Source organism: Eucalyptus grandis, chromosome 8 (genome assembly GCF_016545825.1).
Source record: "Eucalyptus grandis isolate ANBG69807.140 chromosome 8, ASM1654582v1, whole genome shotgun sequence".
Classification (NCBI taxonomy): Eukaryota; Viridiplantae; Streptophyta; class Magnoliopsida; order Myrtales; family Myrtaceae; genus Eucalyptus; species Eucalyptus grandis.
The window spans coordinates 3,543,956-3,560,945 of record NC_052619.1 but is presented as its reverse complement, the minus strand read 5'-3'; the positions used below and the strand labels follow the sequence as shown (position 1 = coordinate 3,560,945).

Below are 16,990 nucleotides of genomic sequence, written 5' to 3'. Positions count from 1 at the left end.
TTTTTTTTTTCCTTTTTCTTTTTTTTCTTTCTCTTCCCTCTCCTAACTATGGTGGAGTTGGTGAAGGAAGTTGGCATTCGATGAGGGTTGCCCCCACCGGCGTCAGGAGGGTTGCCCTCACCTAGGCTAGTTAGGCGGCCCTCACCGGTGTCGGGTGAGGTTGCCCTCACCTGTCGGGTTAGGCACCCCTCGCTCGGCGCGGGCGAGGGCACCCTTGCTTGACATCGGCTTCTCTCTGGCTGGCTCGCCATGGCTCGAGAGGAATAAAGAAGAAGAAAAAAAGAAAAAAATTTTAAAAGTAAAAATATTAAAATGCTCTCTGTAATTTATGGTAGATATGTTACGAATTTTTGTATCACAAATTTTTTTGGGGTAAATGTGTCTTGATCAACAAATTCTAGGATTTTTTTATATCGCAGAAAAAAATGTGGGATAAATTTGTTACTTTAGATAAAATTTAGAGTTTTTGGTATTTTTTATTTAAAAAGGAGATGAAGAAAAGAAAAGAAAAAAAAAAGAAAAGGTCGAGTGAATTTGCAGTCAAATCTTATGGAAAAACCGAATCTCCGCATGGCGACAAAGCGGGACGGTCAAACTCCGTCTCCTCCATCTTCTTCTTCAACCTCCCGTCAGCATCTTCTCTTCTTCCCTCTGCAGATTCCCCTCTCTCTCTACATATCTCTCTCTCTCCCTTCTCTTTCTCTCTCTAGGATCGCCAATCTGCCCAATCAGCAACCGCCTCGCGTCGTTGGTTCTCTCTCTACATTCTCTCTCCATGGCTTCCGCCGCGAAGCACAATCAGCCCCCAAAACCCCTCAAAAACCCTAATTTCCCCCAGCCGGACCCCACAACCCCTCCCCCACGCCGCCGCCGCCGCCTCCACCAGCGCCGGCGGCGGCGGTAAACCCTCGCCCCGACCCACGAGGATTCGGTCCTCTCCCGCGCCTCCCACCTCGCCCGCCCCGAGGTCCTGCGGCGCCGGTCCCGCCGCCTCAAGCAGCTCTCCAGGTGCTACCGGGACCACTACTGGGCGCTCATGGAGGAGCTCAAGGTCCAGTACCGGGATTACTACTGGAAGTACGGGATGAGCCCCTTCAAGGAAGAGAGCCAGCGGATGGAGGTGGACGGGTCGGCGGAGCCCGGACGGGCCGAACGGGGAGGGTATCGGGAGAACGTCGGGAGCAGCGTCGTCCTGAGTAGGAGCGAGTTCGAGGCCAAGGGCAATAATAAGGGGTGCTCGTTCCAAGGGTGTAAGTTGAAGGCCATGGCGCTGACGAGCTTTGCCATTTGCACATATTGTCTGATCCGAGGCAGAAGCTCTACAAGGCTTGCAGCTATGTCATCAAAAGGTGATTCTTTTACTCTGCCCTCTTCCTCTTTGACTAGTGTATGTTGAAAATTGTGCGGATCATTTGCTGGGCAATTTCCTTGCCCTATTACTGTCTCGCCTTTGTCGGATTAGTTAGCGCGGTTGCAATCACGAATAGAGCCAATAGAATGATGTGGATACTGGCCATTTGAGGATGCATCGAAATTTGTTGAACCATAGTCATTTCTGATAAAAACATCATGGCATTGTATAGAAAATGGAGGATTGTTTTTGTGGGTGTGACCCATATGGAGGAAAATTTGCAATTCAGAAATTCGCTAGAAAGAAATGTTTATGTGAGAGCAGGAGAGGAATGAAACTCTACCTCGTCAAGTTGGACATGGAAAGATGATTATTTAGAGAATGCACTGGGCATGTAGTTTACTTTGGAAAGTGATGCAATTATCTTCTATGCTCGGGGAGTTTAGGATTCCAATTCCTTGATGCATCTTCTAGTATGATGCTTTAATACCTCAGCCCTGTTTCTACAAGTGCTTATTCAGCGGGAGAAAAACATTGGAAAAAGAGTCCTGCTTTCTACATGAGGTGAGAAGATGAGCTGTTTCGTTTGTTGAGTTGGATGGATCTCAGATATTTGGTGCATTGAATCCTAGTGAAGGGGACTCGGAGTGCTGGAAAAGATTTATGTGATGTTTCGCAAACTCGATGAGTTCTTAGGGTGAGAGACTAGGGCAGGACATGTGTAAGCTCAGATTAATTGCTCTCGAATTTGAAGTTTAGCTTTGCACTAGGTCACTAGTTAAGCATTTTCACCTGTAAATTTTATATGTGAAGTAATCAGACTATCAGGTATATGTACAATGGCAGGTTCTCCATCACTCCTTTAAATGCTTTTACTTTTTCTTTTTGGGTTGGGGCTGAGTAAAGAGGGTAGGCACTTTTTCTTCCTTCTTCCCCATGAGGGGTGTTGTTGGGGACAGAAAAGGAAGAGAGGGATGATTCACTCTCCTGGCAACAAAGTCTCATTAAATAATGGTGATGACCGTGTCTCTGTTATTGTTTTGTGGAATTCCAATATAGAGGTACACCGACTGGTCGGAGAATCTGATTCATCTGGTCTAGTAGATTAATTCCTGGCAATAGTTTCCCAATGGACAAAATGGAGAATTATTTAGTTCTTTTTAAGCGGTCTTCTATGGAGTTCCAGTTCCCTGCTCTGAAGTTTTGGCTCTAGAGAAATATTCATGTGAAGGGTTAAATATATCACATCCTTCCTTGTGTTGTATCACTTTTATTTCTTGGTTTCTATACTTTCTTTTTCTCTGCGGCTTAATTAATTTTCTACGGTGATTAAATCATGTCTTTTAGATTGCAAAACTTTTATTAGACGTGTGATTTTTGTTCTGTGTATTCTAACACGATTCCCTTTCATGCTATCTGTGACTGACTGATCATCCATTTGTTTATAGTGCTCCGGCGGGATCAATAACATGTGGGAAGCCAATAATGAGATCCACGGTTCCTTCTCTTTGTAGTGTCCACTTCCAGAAAGCTCAAAAGCATGTCACCCGGGCCTTGAAGAAGGCAGGGCTTAATGTTACTTCATCAAGTAAACTTGCTCCAAAATTCCATGTTATAGTGGCAGAATATGTGCGGCAAATTCAAGCCAAAAGAAGGGCTGCACAGAGGGCCAATACTAGTGAAGCTGTTGTGGTTAAGGAAGAAACCATGAGCTGAGTCCCTATTGCCAGTAACTGCAAATCAGAAATTGTTGCATGAGTGGAAGTGTTGTAGCTGCAAAACAAATCTGAGGTAAGATGGTGCAAAGTAGATATTTCGACACTGTACAGACTTGAGAGTTATTTAGGTCATTATTTGTGCCTGCATACTCAAAAGACTGGTTCTGTTGTGTATGTTCTGTTATCGATTTTTTATTTCCGAACTCGGTTGCTGGAATAGGAAATGCGGCCGTCATGTGTATCCAAATTTGCTTTACACAGCTGGAACAAAGAGTACAAAGAGAGCGTGTGTTGAAGGAGAATACGTCTTTTCCTGTTTCTTCTTATTTTTAGATTGTAGCTATGTCATCATCCACTGTAGTCACTCATGCACGTGACATTTGGGACCTGGACCTCACTAAGAAAGAGATAGCCTGATTACTCCCTCATCTCTGCCTCTCTTTTTTAAAGAGATCCATCTGTTCTGATCAAATTTGTTTGCATCTTTTTGTGCCCCCAAGCCAGGTGGTTTGTGGGAACTGAAACCAGATGGAAGTTGTACATGTTGCAGTCTTGTGGCACTTTCCTCAGTGCAAGAGCTTGTTGAGATGTCTTCTTGGCTAGTCCATATGTATTTGCTTTACAAGCGTCCCGTGCAATCTTGTCTTGATGTTAAATGTCCAACAATGACTAGTTTGCGATTTTAAGTCGGGTCTTCCTTCTTCATTGTCTGCTGTACAGCCACAGAATATGTGAACATCCTTCTCTCTCTGGGCGTGGCCAAGCGCTTTTTTAGACTTCTTGTAGACATTCTTGCCACAGATGTATGCTCTTTCCCCTGATAAATTTTTGTCCGTGTCACCTCTGTCATTATGTTTATTCATTTTGAGGGACTCAGAGGATATGACAGGATGAAATGGACGTGTCGGTTCACTTTTGGATAAATCAGCTTCTCGTCATTTGTATAAGATGGATGAACTCATTTCCAGAGACCCGGTCACGTTAATTTGTGAATTTAATCAGGAACGATGTGACGCCTAATACTCAAAAATGACTATGAGGACCCCGTCCTCCCTCCGGATGAGTAGATGAACTGTAAGATGATTTTTTAGGCAGAGGAATTTAGAAAATTGGGCCTTAAACAGACCGAAAGGATCCAGAGCTTTGTCTTTTCTTCAGCGTGGGAGTGAAGCAGCTTCTTGAGAAGGAAATTATGTGACGAATAAAAAAAGACAGTAGCACTAGAGTGCCTAAAAATATGAAAAGGTGCTTTAGACTGCGCATATGCGATAACAATTCAATTTTCCTCGCCAATCTGGAGCACGATCCGTCATGTATCCAATTAAAGAGTTACTTTGAGTGACAATTGTTGGCATCTAAAAGTTGTGACGCAGATGGACTACCCCAGGAAGGAATTAAGTGTTCCGGATGGTGAAGTCTCCCTCAGTATGCCCTTCGTATTCACACCTCTGGTTAAACTCAATCACAGAAACAAGACGACCATCTCTCGTGCAATCAAATACCGAGTTTCTAAACACCTCTAGTTCAGTAGTTCCTCAAGACCGGCAAACCGTCCTCTGCAAAAGTCTCCGCTGGTCACTCTCTGTGGCTTTGTTGTAGTAATGTCGAGGAAGCGTCAGCATGAGGTAAAATTACTTAAAATCTCTATACACATCATTCTCCTAAAAAGCAAAGCAAACTTCATCATGAACGGATGCATGGTGGGGAATTACACTCTGTAGAAAAGGCTAGCAAAAAGCAATTCCTACGTGCATCTTTCTCGGGAATCAAACCAAATAAGAACGGCCCAAAAATCAATAATCAGATGGATAGTCTCGACTGATTGATCTTTTCCCCTCACGCTGATGGATAGTCTCGCGATGTTTGTGACGCTCATAAGAGCATTCTTTCTCATCTCGAGACCTGCTTTTGTGATGGCGCTCCTCTCTATCAGAAGAGTCTCTCTCTTTATGATCCTCTCTCTCCGATGAACTTCTTCTGCTCCTTTTCTTGACACGTCCGTCGTCATCAATGGAGCTCGGTTTGCAAGAGCGCTCTTCCCCATCCAAAGAGCTTCTCACAGTTTCTTCCTTCTCCACAGAGCTTCTGTAATGGCGCTTCTCTTCTAATTCCACTGAGCTCTTCCTATTGGAAAACTCCCGATCCTTATGGCGCCTCTTGTCATGGCGATGTTCTTCCTTGGAACTTTTGTCATAAGAGTGATCTAATGTATCATCAGGGCTCCTCCCATGCACGCGATCTTCCCTGTCCTCAGAGTTTCTTTTGTGAGTATGCTCTTCTCTGTTCCCAGAGCTTCTGTAAGATCCTTCTTCCTTATCTAACAAACCCTGTCCTCTTCTAGGGGGTGAAGGAACCTGAAAAAGATATAAGATCATGACATTCTGATATACAAGATTCGTAATAAATGTCACGACTCATGAAAAACTCAAAAAGGCTACCGCTCTTATACTTCTCTTGCAAATTTCCTAAAGGAGAATGAACTCAACATAAGGCAGTGCAGGTTGCCATAGAATTATCACAGAAAAGTTAACAAGGGGAAAAGAAGGTCAAGCCCATTCACCAAAAGTGCGTAAACTTTGTCTCCAAGGCCAGTCACTCCACGGCACTTAACATACCCAAATTCGTCCATTAAGGTGCAATTAAGTACAGAAAGCTATTATAGCCTCCTCCCCTTGTGGAGTTGGAAACGTCATGCAGCCCATTCACCAAATTTGCGTAAACTGTGTCTCCAAGGCCAGTCACTCCACAGGACTTAACAAACCCAAATTCATCCAGATAGGTGCTATGGAGTACAGAAAGCTAATTGTAGCCTCCTCCCCCTAATGGAGTTGGAAGCATCATGCCTGTTGACGGGCAAAAGGCAAACAATAGCATGGAAACCTATACCAAGTAAAAGTATTAACAGTTCCATTTCTGATGGTACATTCAGGTAAAGAATTTCAGTAAAATCTTAGTATAGAAGAAAGTAAAGCTAAGAGTTAAAGTCTCCACAAGCCTTTATCCCAAATAAAGCCACAAAAAAGTGGATTAAGTTCAAAACTAAAAAATTCCTGCTGGGTAACCTCCCACCAAATTTACAGCAACCTCGGGAATGCCACTTAACCTTCATGCTCATCCATGCCCACAAATTAAGTCCTCAAGGGTGATGGTTTCCACAAATGCCAGAAAAGGAAGAGTATCTTAGAAGGGGAGGGGAACAAGGATCTAGGCAGATCTATAAAGAGGCTGATTAGGCCAAGCTTACTTATGGAAAAAAGGTGAAAAGGATTTCTCAACAGTGGAAATTATATTTTCATAAGTAAAAAGGCGAGCACCCTTTTCATGGAAAATCTCTTCTTGTACAACAAGAATATAAAACATTTGAGCAGTGGTTATTGGATGGAATGAATAAGGAAGTGAGCTCAATTAGTGAGGGTTAGTACCTCCATCAACACCATTGTTCATTTAGCTGGTCCAGGTCTTAGTTTTGAATTATAGTCAGACTTAACCTAAGAAATATCATGACACTCTGGTATAGAAGTTTAATGGCAAATGAAATTTCATAACTAACTCAGGAGGGCTAAAACATGCATTTTGATGGAGCTATATGCAGCATTTAGATACAGCAGAGACAATACCTCAAAGCGAGACATGTACCGTCCCTCTGGAGGAGGTGGAATGCCCAGCCTCTTCAAGTCATCCAATGGGATTGGGCGACTGATCATATAATGACAACATAGAAAGAGTTAGAATCATCAAATGTGGCCCAGCTTCATCTTTGCAACAAAATACTAGGATTTTTGAAGTGTCCAAAAGGATCACACCTACTCCTTCGAATTTCGGTTGGTGAAAGTAATTCATAACATGCCACTTCTCCATTATTTAAGACCCTATAATTTATCCAACATCTTTGAACAAACTATTCTAGCACGCTAAAAGATCCCATATTATTCATTCTGAACACAAATATCCTAAGCCCAACAAAAATTCACACTGCACTATTCAATTTAATATGCATGCATTTTCAATGAAAACTCTAATAAATATGGAAAAAAAAAAAAATTCCACGATCAGCTTACTCAGGCCAAGTAAAGTTCTCCCACATAAATTATAAGAAAACACAGGATAATATAGTTCCTAGTCACCAATCCATATTAAATACTCATGATATGGGTACTGCATAGACTTATTTTTGCTATGCTAATTTTTTTTTTTCATGAAACAAGTACAAAACAGCAACAGTTGTCCCTGTAACCACCTTAAATTAATGGTAGGAATTAGAACTCTTTCTTGCATATTTGTCTCCTCCCAGATGAAGACTAAATACTCACATCCAATATTGATGACAAGTTGATAATTATTATTCAAGCTAAACAATGAAGACTACTGACTGTAAGGATCCAGAAAAAGGAAGATATGACATATGACCGTCAGCAGCAAAATTCTTATTCTTGAGTTGAACATGGGAAAGGAAACATATAAAATTTCATTTACTTTACCCTTGTTTCCCAGTGTGCATTTTCCTTGAAAGACCCTTCATAATCATGAACCAAATAGGATGTGACTAAAATGCTGAATAAGATAAAACATATTTTATTCCACACACAATGACTACGATTCCTGAGTCCATGCAAATAATATGTAAAAGAAGTACAGATAGATCTCACATCATACATGCAAAAGCAAAACAAAAGACTAATAAACTATTAAAATTCACGTGAAATGCATAAACCCATATAAAAATAGAGAATTCTTACAGAGGAGCTCGAAATGGTCTTTCTCGTCCTCCAAACCTAAGCTGTCCTGACTCTTTCCTACCACCAAGGCCTCCTCCTGGCAGGAATTACTAGAATTTATTAGCTTATCTTGGCAGCAAGGAAAGAAAGAGGTTGCTGAACTAACCTAACCTTCTCGGGATCCATCCTGGCATCAATTGCTGTCTGTTATAGTCAACTATAATTTCAGAATCATCAATGAAAGAATGGTGTGCATCCTGCAAATTAAATGTAATTTTAAGTTTCACAGACAAATATTCGATAAGCTATGCATAACAATCTAGGTTAGTTTCCAACTAGCTTCAAAGCACGTGTTTTGCTTTCATTCTGTCCTTTCACAGAAGAAGAGATATGATAATACTTTACTTGCATTTTCCTGTTTTAAGGGGAAAAACCCAGTTATGTGCTACTTGCATTTTCCTGTTTTAAGGGGAAAAACCCAGTTATGTATAAGCACTTTAAAAGACAAGCTAGTCTCAGTCAAATAGATATGCTATCTTTACACTTAAATGCAGAATCTCACCATACTACATTATTTCAGATTCTAGGTACCTTTCCGATCAGTCAAATAGATATGCTTGTCTTTACATTTAAATGTAGAATCTCACCATATTACATAATTTCAGATTCTAGGCACCTTTATGATGAAAGTTGACTAAAAGTGGCACCCACAAAACAAGTTCTGAATTACCTCAGTTCAACTAAAGTAATCTCTCATTCTGCAAGCTTTCATATGCAATCTTTGTGCAGAAAAATTTCCACTAATTTTTAAGCTTTTAGGTTGACCTAAACAAGCACAAATATTCATGCTTTATGCTCCTTCCATGCTCTAAAATTCAGCTTTCTACCAACAACTCAACAAAAGTCTGCTTACATTAATCAGACCCTGATAAGTGTGTCCGATGTGAGCATGTATCCTAGTGGCTCAATAATCTATGCATCTAGATGAGGGAAAAATTATAAAATCACAAGTTTCAGTATTAAGACCAAATATATCGGTGAAAATGTGTGATTTTCTAGTAGCTTTTCTTTATTTTTATTGGTTACACATTTCTTCCAGTCGTTTTCACTAAGAACATTGCAGTAGGTTTTCAACAAAACATGGCATCAGTGTCTCATACCCAATATACATCAAGTTCATATCCTATTCACATTAATTTTCAACCTAAATAAAATGGTGACTATAAGCAGCAACCACATGAAGAAGCTCTCAAACGAGTTCTCTATACAGATTTTTATCTTAATTTTGCATGTCTTCCTATCTCCTTCGTTCTGAATCCAAAGGCACTCGTAGTTAGATCTCTAGGTTGACTTATGCAATGTATCTAGCTATTAGATATGATGAGAAAGGCACCTAAAAAGCTCTTAAGAAGCTGCATGGCAAAGCGTCAACAATGAATCAACAATAAAAGCCTCATCAGCAGCATGTCATGGACTATCTCAAAGACATGAGGACCAATTCAGAAGACTTAACATTAGGCTTCTACCCAGTATCAAGCACAATGACATGCCTAGAACAAAATAAAAGTACCTTATATGCACGTCTCATTTCTCTTTCAGTTTCATATTCAACAAAAGCATAACCTCTTGAGGCACCAGTCACTGCAAACAGGCACTGACAGGGTAAGAAATTTGTAGGGCCAATACCTTGAATTTAAAAGGAGGCAGAAACAGCTATGCCATCCAAAATGCAATCGGCTCATATGCACAGGATAAAGAATATGATAAAGCCAGTGATCCTTACTAGCTTCAAATTGGCTATCAGTAATGTTAAAAAGTTACATATACTACCGCCACTAAAACATCTCCGCAAAAAATAGGGTATCAAAAAACTAAGCATATAATAAGTTAGAGATCAAGCATTGCTCCTCTGTCAAAACAGTGAATAAAGTGCAAGCTACCAAGATTTGTTTCATATTAAGTGAAGTTTGAATTATTATCAACCCAAAGCACTTATCATGATCTCTCCGCAAACTGAAAATCATAGAAATTACAAGAGCTAATAAGATGGTTACCAATGTGCCTGACCAAGCGCAAGTTTTTCACATGACCATACTTGCTCATAGCCTGCACAAGGGAACCCATATTGTAGGTCAATAAAGCCTAAATCAATCGAAAGATGGATAGAAAAAGTAGTAATTCAAGGTAAAATGCTCAATTTAGCAGTCGGAACCGACAAAAATACGTTTTTTTTAACACCAAAACTGCCATATTTCGGCAAGCATTTCCATTCCCATCGTCGAAAACAGAACAAAGTTCCATCTCCCAACACTCCCCTCATAAATCACGAGAACGACGCCAAGTCGAATCATTTATTTATCTCCCAAGCAGGCAGGCAGGCAGGCAGCCATTGTCACCTCAAACGAGCTCAACAGCTAAACCAACACCCCCCCTCCCCCAAAAACAAAAAAACTAATTCTTCCTCAAAAGGAGAGAGAAGAGAGAAATGGGAATGAAAGAAAACCTCAGAATCAAGACAAAGGCCAGACCTTGCGGAGAGTGTCCTCGGAGGTGAAGTGGGAGAGGCGCCCCACGAAGAGGGTGCAGTAGGGGTCGCCCACGGCCTTGGGATCGCCAAACGGGTCATCTTGGGGGGAATCGAGAACGGAGTCAGAAACCCAGGAAGTAAAGCAAAGAAAAAGGGAAAGAGAAGAGGGAGGAGGGAGGGGGGATATTACAGAGGCCGGCGGAGGAGCAGAGGTGGGCGCGGTAGACGGCGTTGTCGTGGGGGAGGACGTCGGTGCCGTCGATGCTGCCCGCCTGGATCGGGTGGTACGACTCCGCGTAGAACACCGAGTTCAGCCTGCCGCTGCTGTTCCTGCTCATCTCCCTCCCTCTCTCTCTCTACTTTCTCTCTCTAGGAACAGAGTCTCCGAGGAAGACGAAAGCGCAGCGAAACAGAGGAAGATGGGAGGATGCTTTCTCTTAACGAAGAAGAAGTTCACAAACAGCACTTGATGTGCTAAATCTTAATTTTCTGCATAGAAAAAAAAAATAGAGATAGCTAAGTCCTTGAACTTTTAATTTTAAAATTTTAAAAAGTACAATTAACTTCTAAAACTTGTTACAAAAGTGTAACGAAATTCTAAAACTTTTAAAAAGTATAATCAAATCGTAAAATTTGATCAAATTAGATTCTTCCATTAATAGCACTTTTTGAAAATTTTAAAAATTGATTATACTTTTATAACAAGTTCTAAAATTAAATTACGTTCTCATCATAAATTTTAAGATTTTTAATGCATTTATCCCAAAAAAAAAAGTTAAAAATCATTTTGACATGTTTATGGAGTTAGTTTTGTAGAAAACTTACTTTTTCATCGGGCAAAATTAATTAATCAACGTGAAAAACCTTATAACTTAATTTTCTAAATGAGTATCGCATTTTGATTTTATATGTCATGGAGAGATGAAAGTTTATTTAGTAATCGAAAAGGTATTTTTCTTTTTCCATAAGAAAATTAATTAACCAGGTTCTGAACTTTATTAACGTCTCATCGTTTGACTTTATTAAGTTTATTTACTAAATATGGAGATGCTCGTTCCCACTTTTAAAGGAACGGAGATTCATTAGGAAGACCTTTGCAATGTCCATTTCATTTTTGTCCTTCTATTCATATAATACGATATCAATTATAAGGTTACTAAATGTCAATAATACAACGTCTATTTATTTTTAATTATTCATAAAATTTTCATTAGAATATAACAATGCTAAATTTTTTATAATATTTTATTAGCATTAATTATGATATAGCGATACTATATACTGTACAATATTCCATTTATTATACTTAAATATTTTCTAATCATAATTGATTATTACGTGATATTAAAATAGTATTATGCAATTACTTGGTGAATTTTACTTGTGCCTTTTAATACTTTGAAAAATAGAAACCTGAGTAACTTATTGAATCGATTGTGAAGATGGCTATCAGATAAGTTTTTATGGATGCTAAATTACATAATGCCTTATTAATCTAGCAATATTCTGTAATCGTCCTCATTAGTGACTAAAATCCTTTAATTTTAGTTATAAGAGTAAAGGTCTTTGATGGCCAAAATGAGATAACGAAGCTTGCAGAGATATTAGTAGTAAAAATGAAAGAGGTTGAGTTCCGAAAGTTATCATTGATTTTTTTTTCCATGAAAAATCAATGATTCGCAAGCATTTTTCTAAATATAGTTAATTGTATTGATTAGAAAAACTAGTTAATGGAATATATTTTCGTCATCAATAATAATCTTTGCCTAGACATTTTATTGATGATAAAATGTTTCTCTCCTTAATTCATTGTTAAAAGTAATAGAAGTGAGTATTAGACATCTTATTGATGATAAAATATTTCTCTCATTAATTCATTGTTACAAGTAATAGAAGTGAGTATTTTTAGAAGTATTTCAAATTGGCAATATTTCATGAAGCAGACACATCTAAAAATTAAAGGATTTTATGTACTTTTTCGATGAAGGTTTTTCCTTTCATCACTCTCTCTCCAAAATATATTCTCTTTTTTTCTCTCCCTAACTAAAGGGTTTATAATTGTATTAACACCACGGCAACGGCTTGGGTGCGGGTGACGAAAAGCCGCTAATGAAAAGGGTCGAAAATGTTAACAAAATTCAGGAGCCATCAAGAACTTGAAAATCGAAATCGGCCGACCAAACCGACCCCGTATTTCTCAGGCACGATGTAGCCGATGACAGGGTTCGAAATTCGGCAGCAGAAGCAACCGAGCATCTTCTGAACTCTGCAGCTAGAAATGAACAACTAGCTCAAAGTCTAGAGAGGGAGAGAGGGAGGGAGACAAGGCGGTGATTTCATTCTCGCTCGCTGTTCCGAATCCTTCACGGTTCTCAACCAAAATATGTTTCTGACTTTGATTCTTGATCGCTCGTTCCTTTTGCTTAGGAAGCTATGAACTTGTTTAACTAAACTTCTCAACTTGGTCAATATAGTCGTAAACTTTTTGACAATTTGTCTGTGTAACTTATTCCGTCAATTTAAGTTGGAAATTGATAGCCTAATGCTTATCATCTTATATTTTCCTTTTTTTCCTTTTTTATTATTAAGGGCCTGCCATGGCTGGGGTTGCGAGACCGAATAAGGAAATAAATGTGTATTTCAGATTTTGCATTGCCATAAAATGCCAATCACCTTCTCTGGTTGGTAAGCCAAGCAGATAGCACAGATTTTGGTCATCCCTCCCCGTGACTCAATAGAAATACATACTAATGATGAGGGCAATAGGGCGAGCTGATAGGTGGAAAAGTCCGGAGTGAAAAATCCTTTCTTTGTCAGCACCTGTGTTGCTCGATGGGAATCTTCTTCTTGGCATTGTACATCCAAATGATATAACATCTAGACTATTGCCTTTATATGTTTATGTACAATTTCTCATAGAAATCTCTATCGCCTCATATATATCATGTGCATTTGCTTATGAAGCATAAAATATAGTGTGTGTTTACCGAAGCTCAGCAAACAAAAAGTTGAGTAAAGTATCCCTGAATTCTTAGAATGGACTCGGGTAGTGCTTAATTTCTGGAGTAGCCGTCATTCATGGACTATGGGGCAAGTACGACTTGTCTATAGGTCTTTTTCAAGCTAAAATTCATGGTTTGCCCCCAACAACTGCAATGTAACCCTTATCACAGTTGCACCTCTTAGCATTGTTTTAGCTTCACAGTCCTGTTCATGCACTCCTTTCTTTTTCATTTTTTTTCTTTTTTTTTTTTTTTTTTTTTTTGGGGAGGGGGGGTGCTGCTGATTACATTAGGCAGCCCGCTTGTCACAACCGAATAATGGAAAATTGCCCAGCGAGTCATAAACCTATCATATGGTAGTTAGTACAATCTTGATTTTTTTTTTTAAAATTTTCCCAATTTAATCCAAGATCAAAGTAGCCCTTTTGGTCAATTTTGGCCTAAAATCATTGAAATGGCAATTCAGTTAGCGTCACCATCTAATGTGGCACCGCTAGCACTAGCGTAGACAAATTTTGGAAAAAAAAAATTATTTTTCCTACCAATAATACAATGAATGAAAAAAAAATTAAAAGAAAAAAAAAGAAAAAATATAATTTTTTTCAAAAAGCATTCACATCATCGTTGATCATACTACGAAAAATAGTGACGCTAACTTGACCACCACGTTAGCATTTTCACTGGCAAAATTGACGAAAGTCTATATTAGTAAATTGTAATAAAATTTAGAACTCAATTGAAAAAATAAAATATAAAAAAGTTTATAAGTGAATTGATCATCGTACAATATATTTAAGACTTTTTGAACTATAATACCACCGAATAGCTATCGAGATAAGAGGCTCCTTGAGTGGACCAATGAAATTGCCCCAATTCCTGATGTGCAAGACAGTGATGAGATGTCTTTGTTTGAGTGAACATTATCCAAGATTAAACTGTGAAACTCATCTCTTTATATTTTACTATTGTCAAGACGAGTCTACACATGAGAATGTATGGAAGATGGTTTGCGGAATACAGGGAACTGAAGTAATTCTACTACATCTTGAACATATCAAGAGTATTATTGTTAGGGAAATCCCTTATGATGTTTTGAAGATGACAAAATAAATCAAAGGCTACTAACATGTTTGATGGTTGAGTAATAGACCATGCAGATGATAAAACATGTAGAGGATATTATCAAAGTCAAGGCGCGGACTCAAGACTCAAAGTCCGAAGACCGCGGACTCAAGACTCAAAGTCTCGAAGACCGCCGAGACTTTAGTATCAAAGTCTGTTCTACCTCGGAAGTCGTCAACTCTAAGTAATTCCAGGACTCTATGCTGAAGTTGAACCGTAAGACAGGACTCTATCTTTGGCTGAACCGGGTGCGACCTTAAAGCTAAATCTGTTTAGAAGCGAGATATGTTCGGACCCATTGTAAAGTCTAGGAGACCCAGATTGTAAAGTCTAGAGACCCAGGTTGTAAAGTCTCAAGACTCATATCGTAAAGTCTCAAGACTCGGACTTTACATCCAGATTCAATGAATCGTAACTCAAGCCCAATCATACAACGGCTAGTGATCGGTTTGGATTCCACATCAAGATTGATTTGATTGATTCAATCTAATTGATTGACAATTGGATGTTGAAGACAAGAACTTTCTATACGAAGAAGCTTTACTTATGGAAACCAAGATTTCGTTTGTATGGGCGATCGGAATCAATTTGGGATTTTACCTTTGTCACTCAACGGCTACCAAATCTTCTAAGATACGAGCTGTCCAATGGGTATATTGGAAGACGATTCTCCGGGATGCTGTCCAACGGGTAGTTTGGAAGTGGAGGAGTATTTAAGAAGATGAAGGACCGATGAGCAAGTAAGAGACGGAGCGTAGAATTTATAATTCCAAAGTCTAAGCGACTTTAGATCATATACTTGTCTCTTGAGAGCTTAAACGTTTGTAATCATGAGAGAAATACCAAGAGAGTGACTTAGTGAGATAGTGTGATCTACTAAGTGTTTGCACTCGAAGTTGTAATCTCTTGTTGATTGCATAGTGGAATCCAGCCAAGAAGGCTGTTATCGTGGGAGAGTGGACGTAGGCTTGGATTAAGCCGAACCACTATAATTTCTGTGTTCTTATTCTCTTCCCTAACTCCTTTATTTTGTTCATACTAGCACTCTCAATTATTACATATTACATATATATCACGGTCATGAGAAACACGAAGTTCTTGGCTTGGTGGCATCTGGAACAACCAACATGTTTTCTTTTCAAGAAGGTCCCCGGTTGTCTGCAGCCATGTTTAATATAGAAGGAAAAGAAGGAATGAGTCTCACTAGAAGAAACGAAATTAATTCTTGGAAAGTAGATGATGCGAGACTGTCCTTTTTTTACTTTTTCTTTTTCTATTGAGAATGCGAGACCATTTTTTTTTTTTTTTTACAGCTCATTACCACACCCCTCCTCAACTTGAGACTCTGTTAGTAATATACTCCAGACAAATATTATTCATGTGATATACATTGGTTTTTTTTTTGTAATTAATTTGAACAGTACAGAGAAATTATTGACATAATGACCAAATTACCATGATTCCCCCCCACACATATTTTACTGTAGAAATTCTTATTGACCAAGTTGTGACAATGCCATGCAAATAAGTGTCAGTACAGAGCATCGAGATTTTGCTACTAATTCTTGCTAAAAATAAGAAATTAGGCATATGCACATACTACAATTGTAAAGATGAAATTTTATGGAGTATCAATGCTCGTTTGACGCAAAAGTGAAATTGAACATGTTACATGATTATATGACTAGAGAATATCTTATGAATTAAGGCTGCAATACTTTCAAACGAGCGTAATACAATGTATGATGAATGATTCATGTATGTATGAACCATTCTAGAAGCAGACAACGTGATAGAAAGGTTCAAGATATGGAGTAAAAAAAAGGACTCACAACGAGATGTTGTGCCAGGACGATAATTTACGGCGGGAGTACACGCTACGTAATGACGAGGATGGCTTCCCTTTGTAGGGGTAGCTGCATGTGCAAGACAATACAATGAAAATTGTTATGAAATATCATATACTATGTGATGAAAAGGGCCGAGATATGGAGTGAAAGGAGGACTCATGATCAAGGAAAAAATTATCAAAAAAGTTATAAACCTATTGAACTATTGCCAATTTAATCATAAATCTTTCAATTTTATCAATTGAATTCTAAACATTTTCATATTCGGCCAATTATAGCCAGAATTTGCTGACTTGGACATCGGGCGTCTTACGTGACTCGATCAGCACTTATGTGAACAATTTTTAAAATATTTTAATATTTTTCGAATTTTTTATTCATTATTTTCTTTTTCCTCTTTTCCTATTTTCTCTTTCCGTGATAAGGTGAGGGCCACGGCCAGCCTTGCCCAGATCTGGGCAAGTGGCTTTTAGGCTTCAGCTTTCTCTTCGAGCAAAGGAAGGTGAGATTTGAGGCGCTAATTTTTTGCGAAATTGGGAAGTGAACAAGGGACGCATATTCTGGAGATTCTCGGCCAAGGAACAAGAATGAAAGTAGAGAATCAAGTGGTTCAACGCGGCTGAAGAAATCGAATCCAATGGAGACTCGAGGGGAAACCGTAGGTTGGCAGAATAAAAAGAGATTTTTGGAGTCTTCTACGAGGAA

The 16,990-nt window shown here is 38.9% G+C and overlaps 2 protein-coding genes across 2 annotated transcripts; one reads left to right on the top strand and one right to left on the bottom strand.

Annotated features, from left to right (window-relative positions):
- Positions 1-904: 904 nt before the first annotated feature.
- On the top strand, positions 905-3,497 carry LOC120286588 (INO80 complex subunit D-like; the record flags this gene model as incomplete). Its single annotated transcript, XM_039298872.1, is given in 3 exon segments — positions 905-1,277; positions 1,280-1,349; positions 2,800-3,497. Coding segments are annotated over 3 exon segments (711 nt in total), but the record flags the coding sequence as incomplete, so codon positions are not given.
- A 1,203-nt stretch (positions 3,498-4,700) lies between these two features.
- Positions 4,701-10,739, bottom strand: LOC104429508 (U11/U12 small nuclear ribonucleoprotein 35 kDa protein). The gene is made up of 8 exons (XM_039300801.1): positions 10,502-10,739; positions 10,313-10,410; positions 9,839-9,890; positions 9,355-9,425; positions 7,951-8,041; positions 7,806-7,881; positions 6,687-6,765; positions 4,701-5,423 (listed from the first exon to the last, which is right to left on the bottom strand). Exons 1-8 carry the CDS (start codon positions 10,647-10,649, stop codon positions 4,863-4,865), a joined length of 1,176 nt encoding a protein of 391 aa, XP_039156735.1. The 5' UTR covers positions 10,650-10,739; the 3' UTR covers positions 4,701-4,862.
- Positions 10,740-16,990: the final 6,251 nt, after the last annotated feature.

Coding starts and splice junctions, on each gene's coding strand:
- LOC104429508 (XM_039300801.1), bottom strand. CDS start 10,649: ATGAGCAGGAACAGCAGCGGCAGGCTGAACTCGGTGTTCTACGCGGAG. Junction 10,411..10,501: donor CTGCTCCTCCGCCGGCCTCT/GTAATATCCCCC, acceptor ATTCCCCCCAAG/ATGACCCGTTTGGCGATCCC. Junction 8,042..9,354: donor AAATGAGACGTGCATATAAG/GTACTTTTATTT, acceptor TTTAATTTGCAG/GATGCACACCATTCTTTCAT.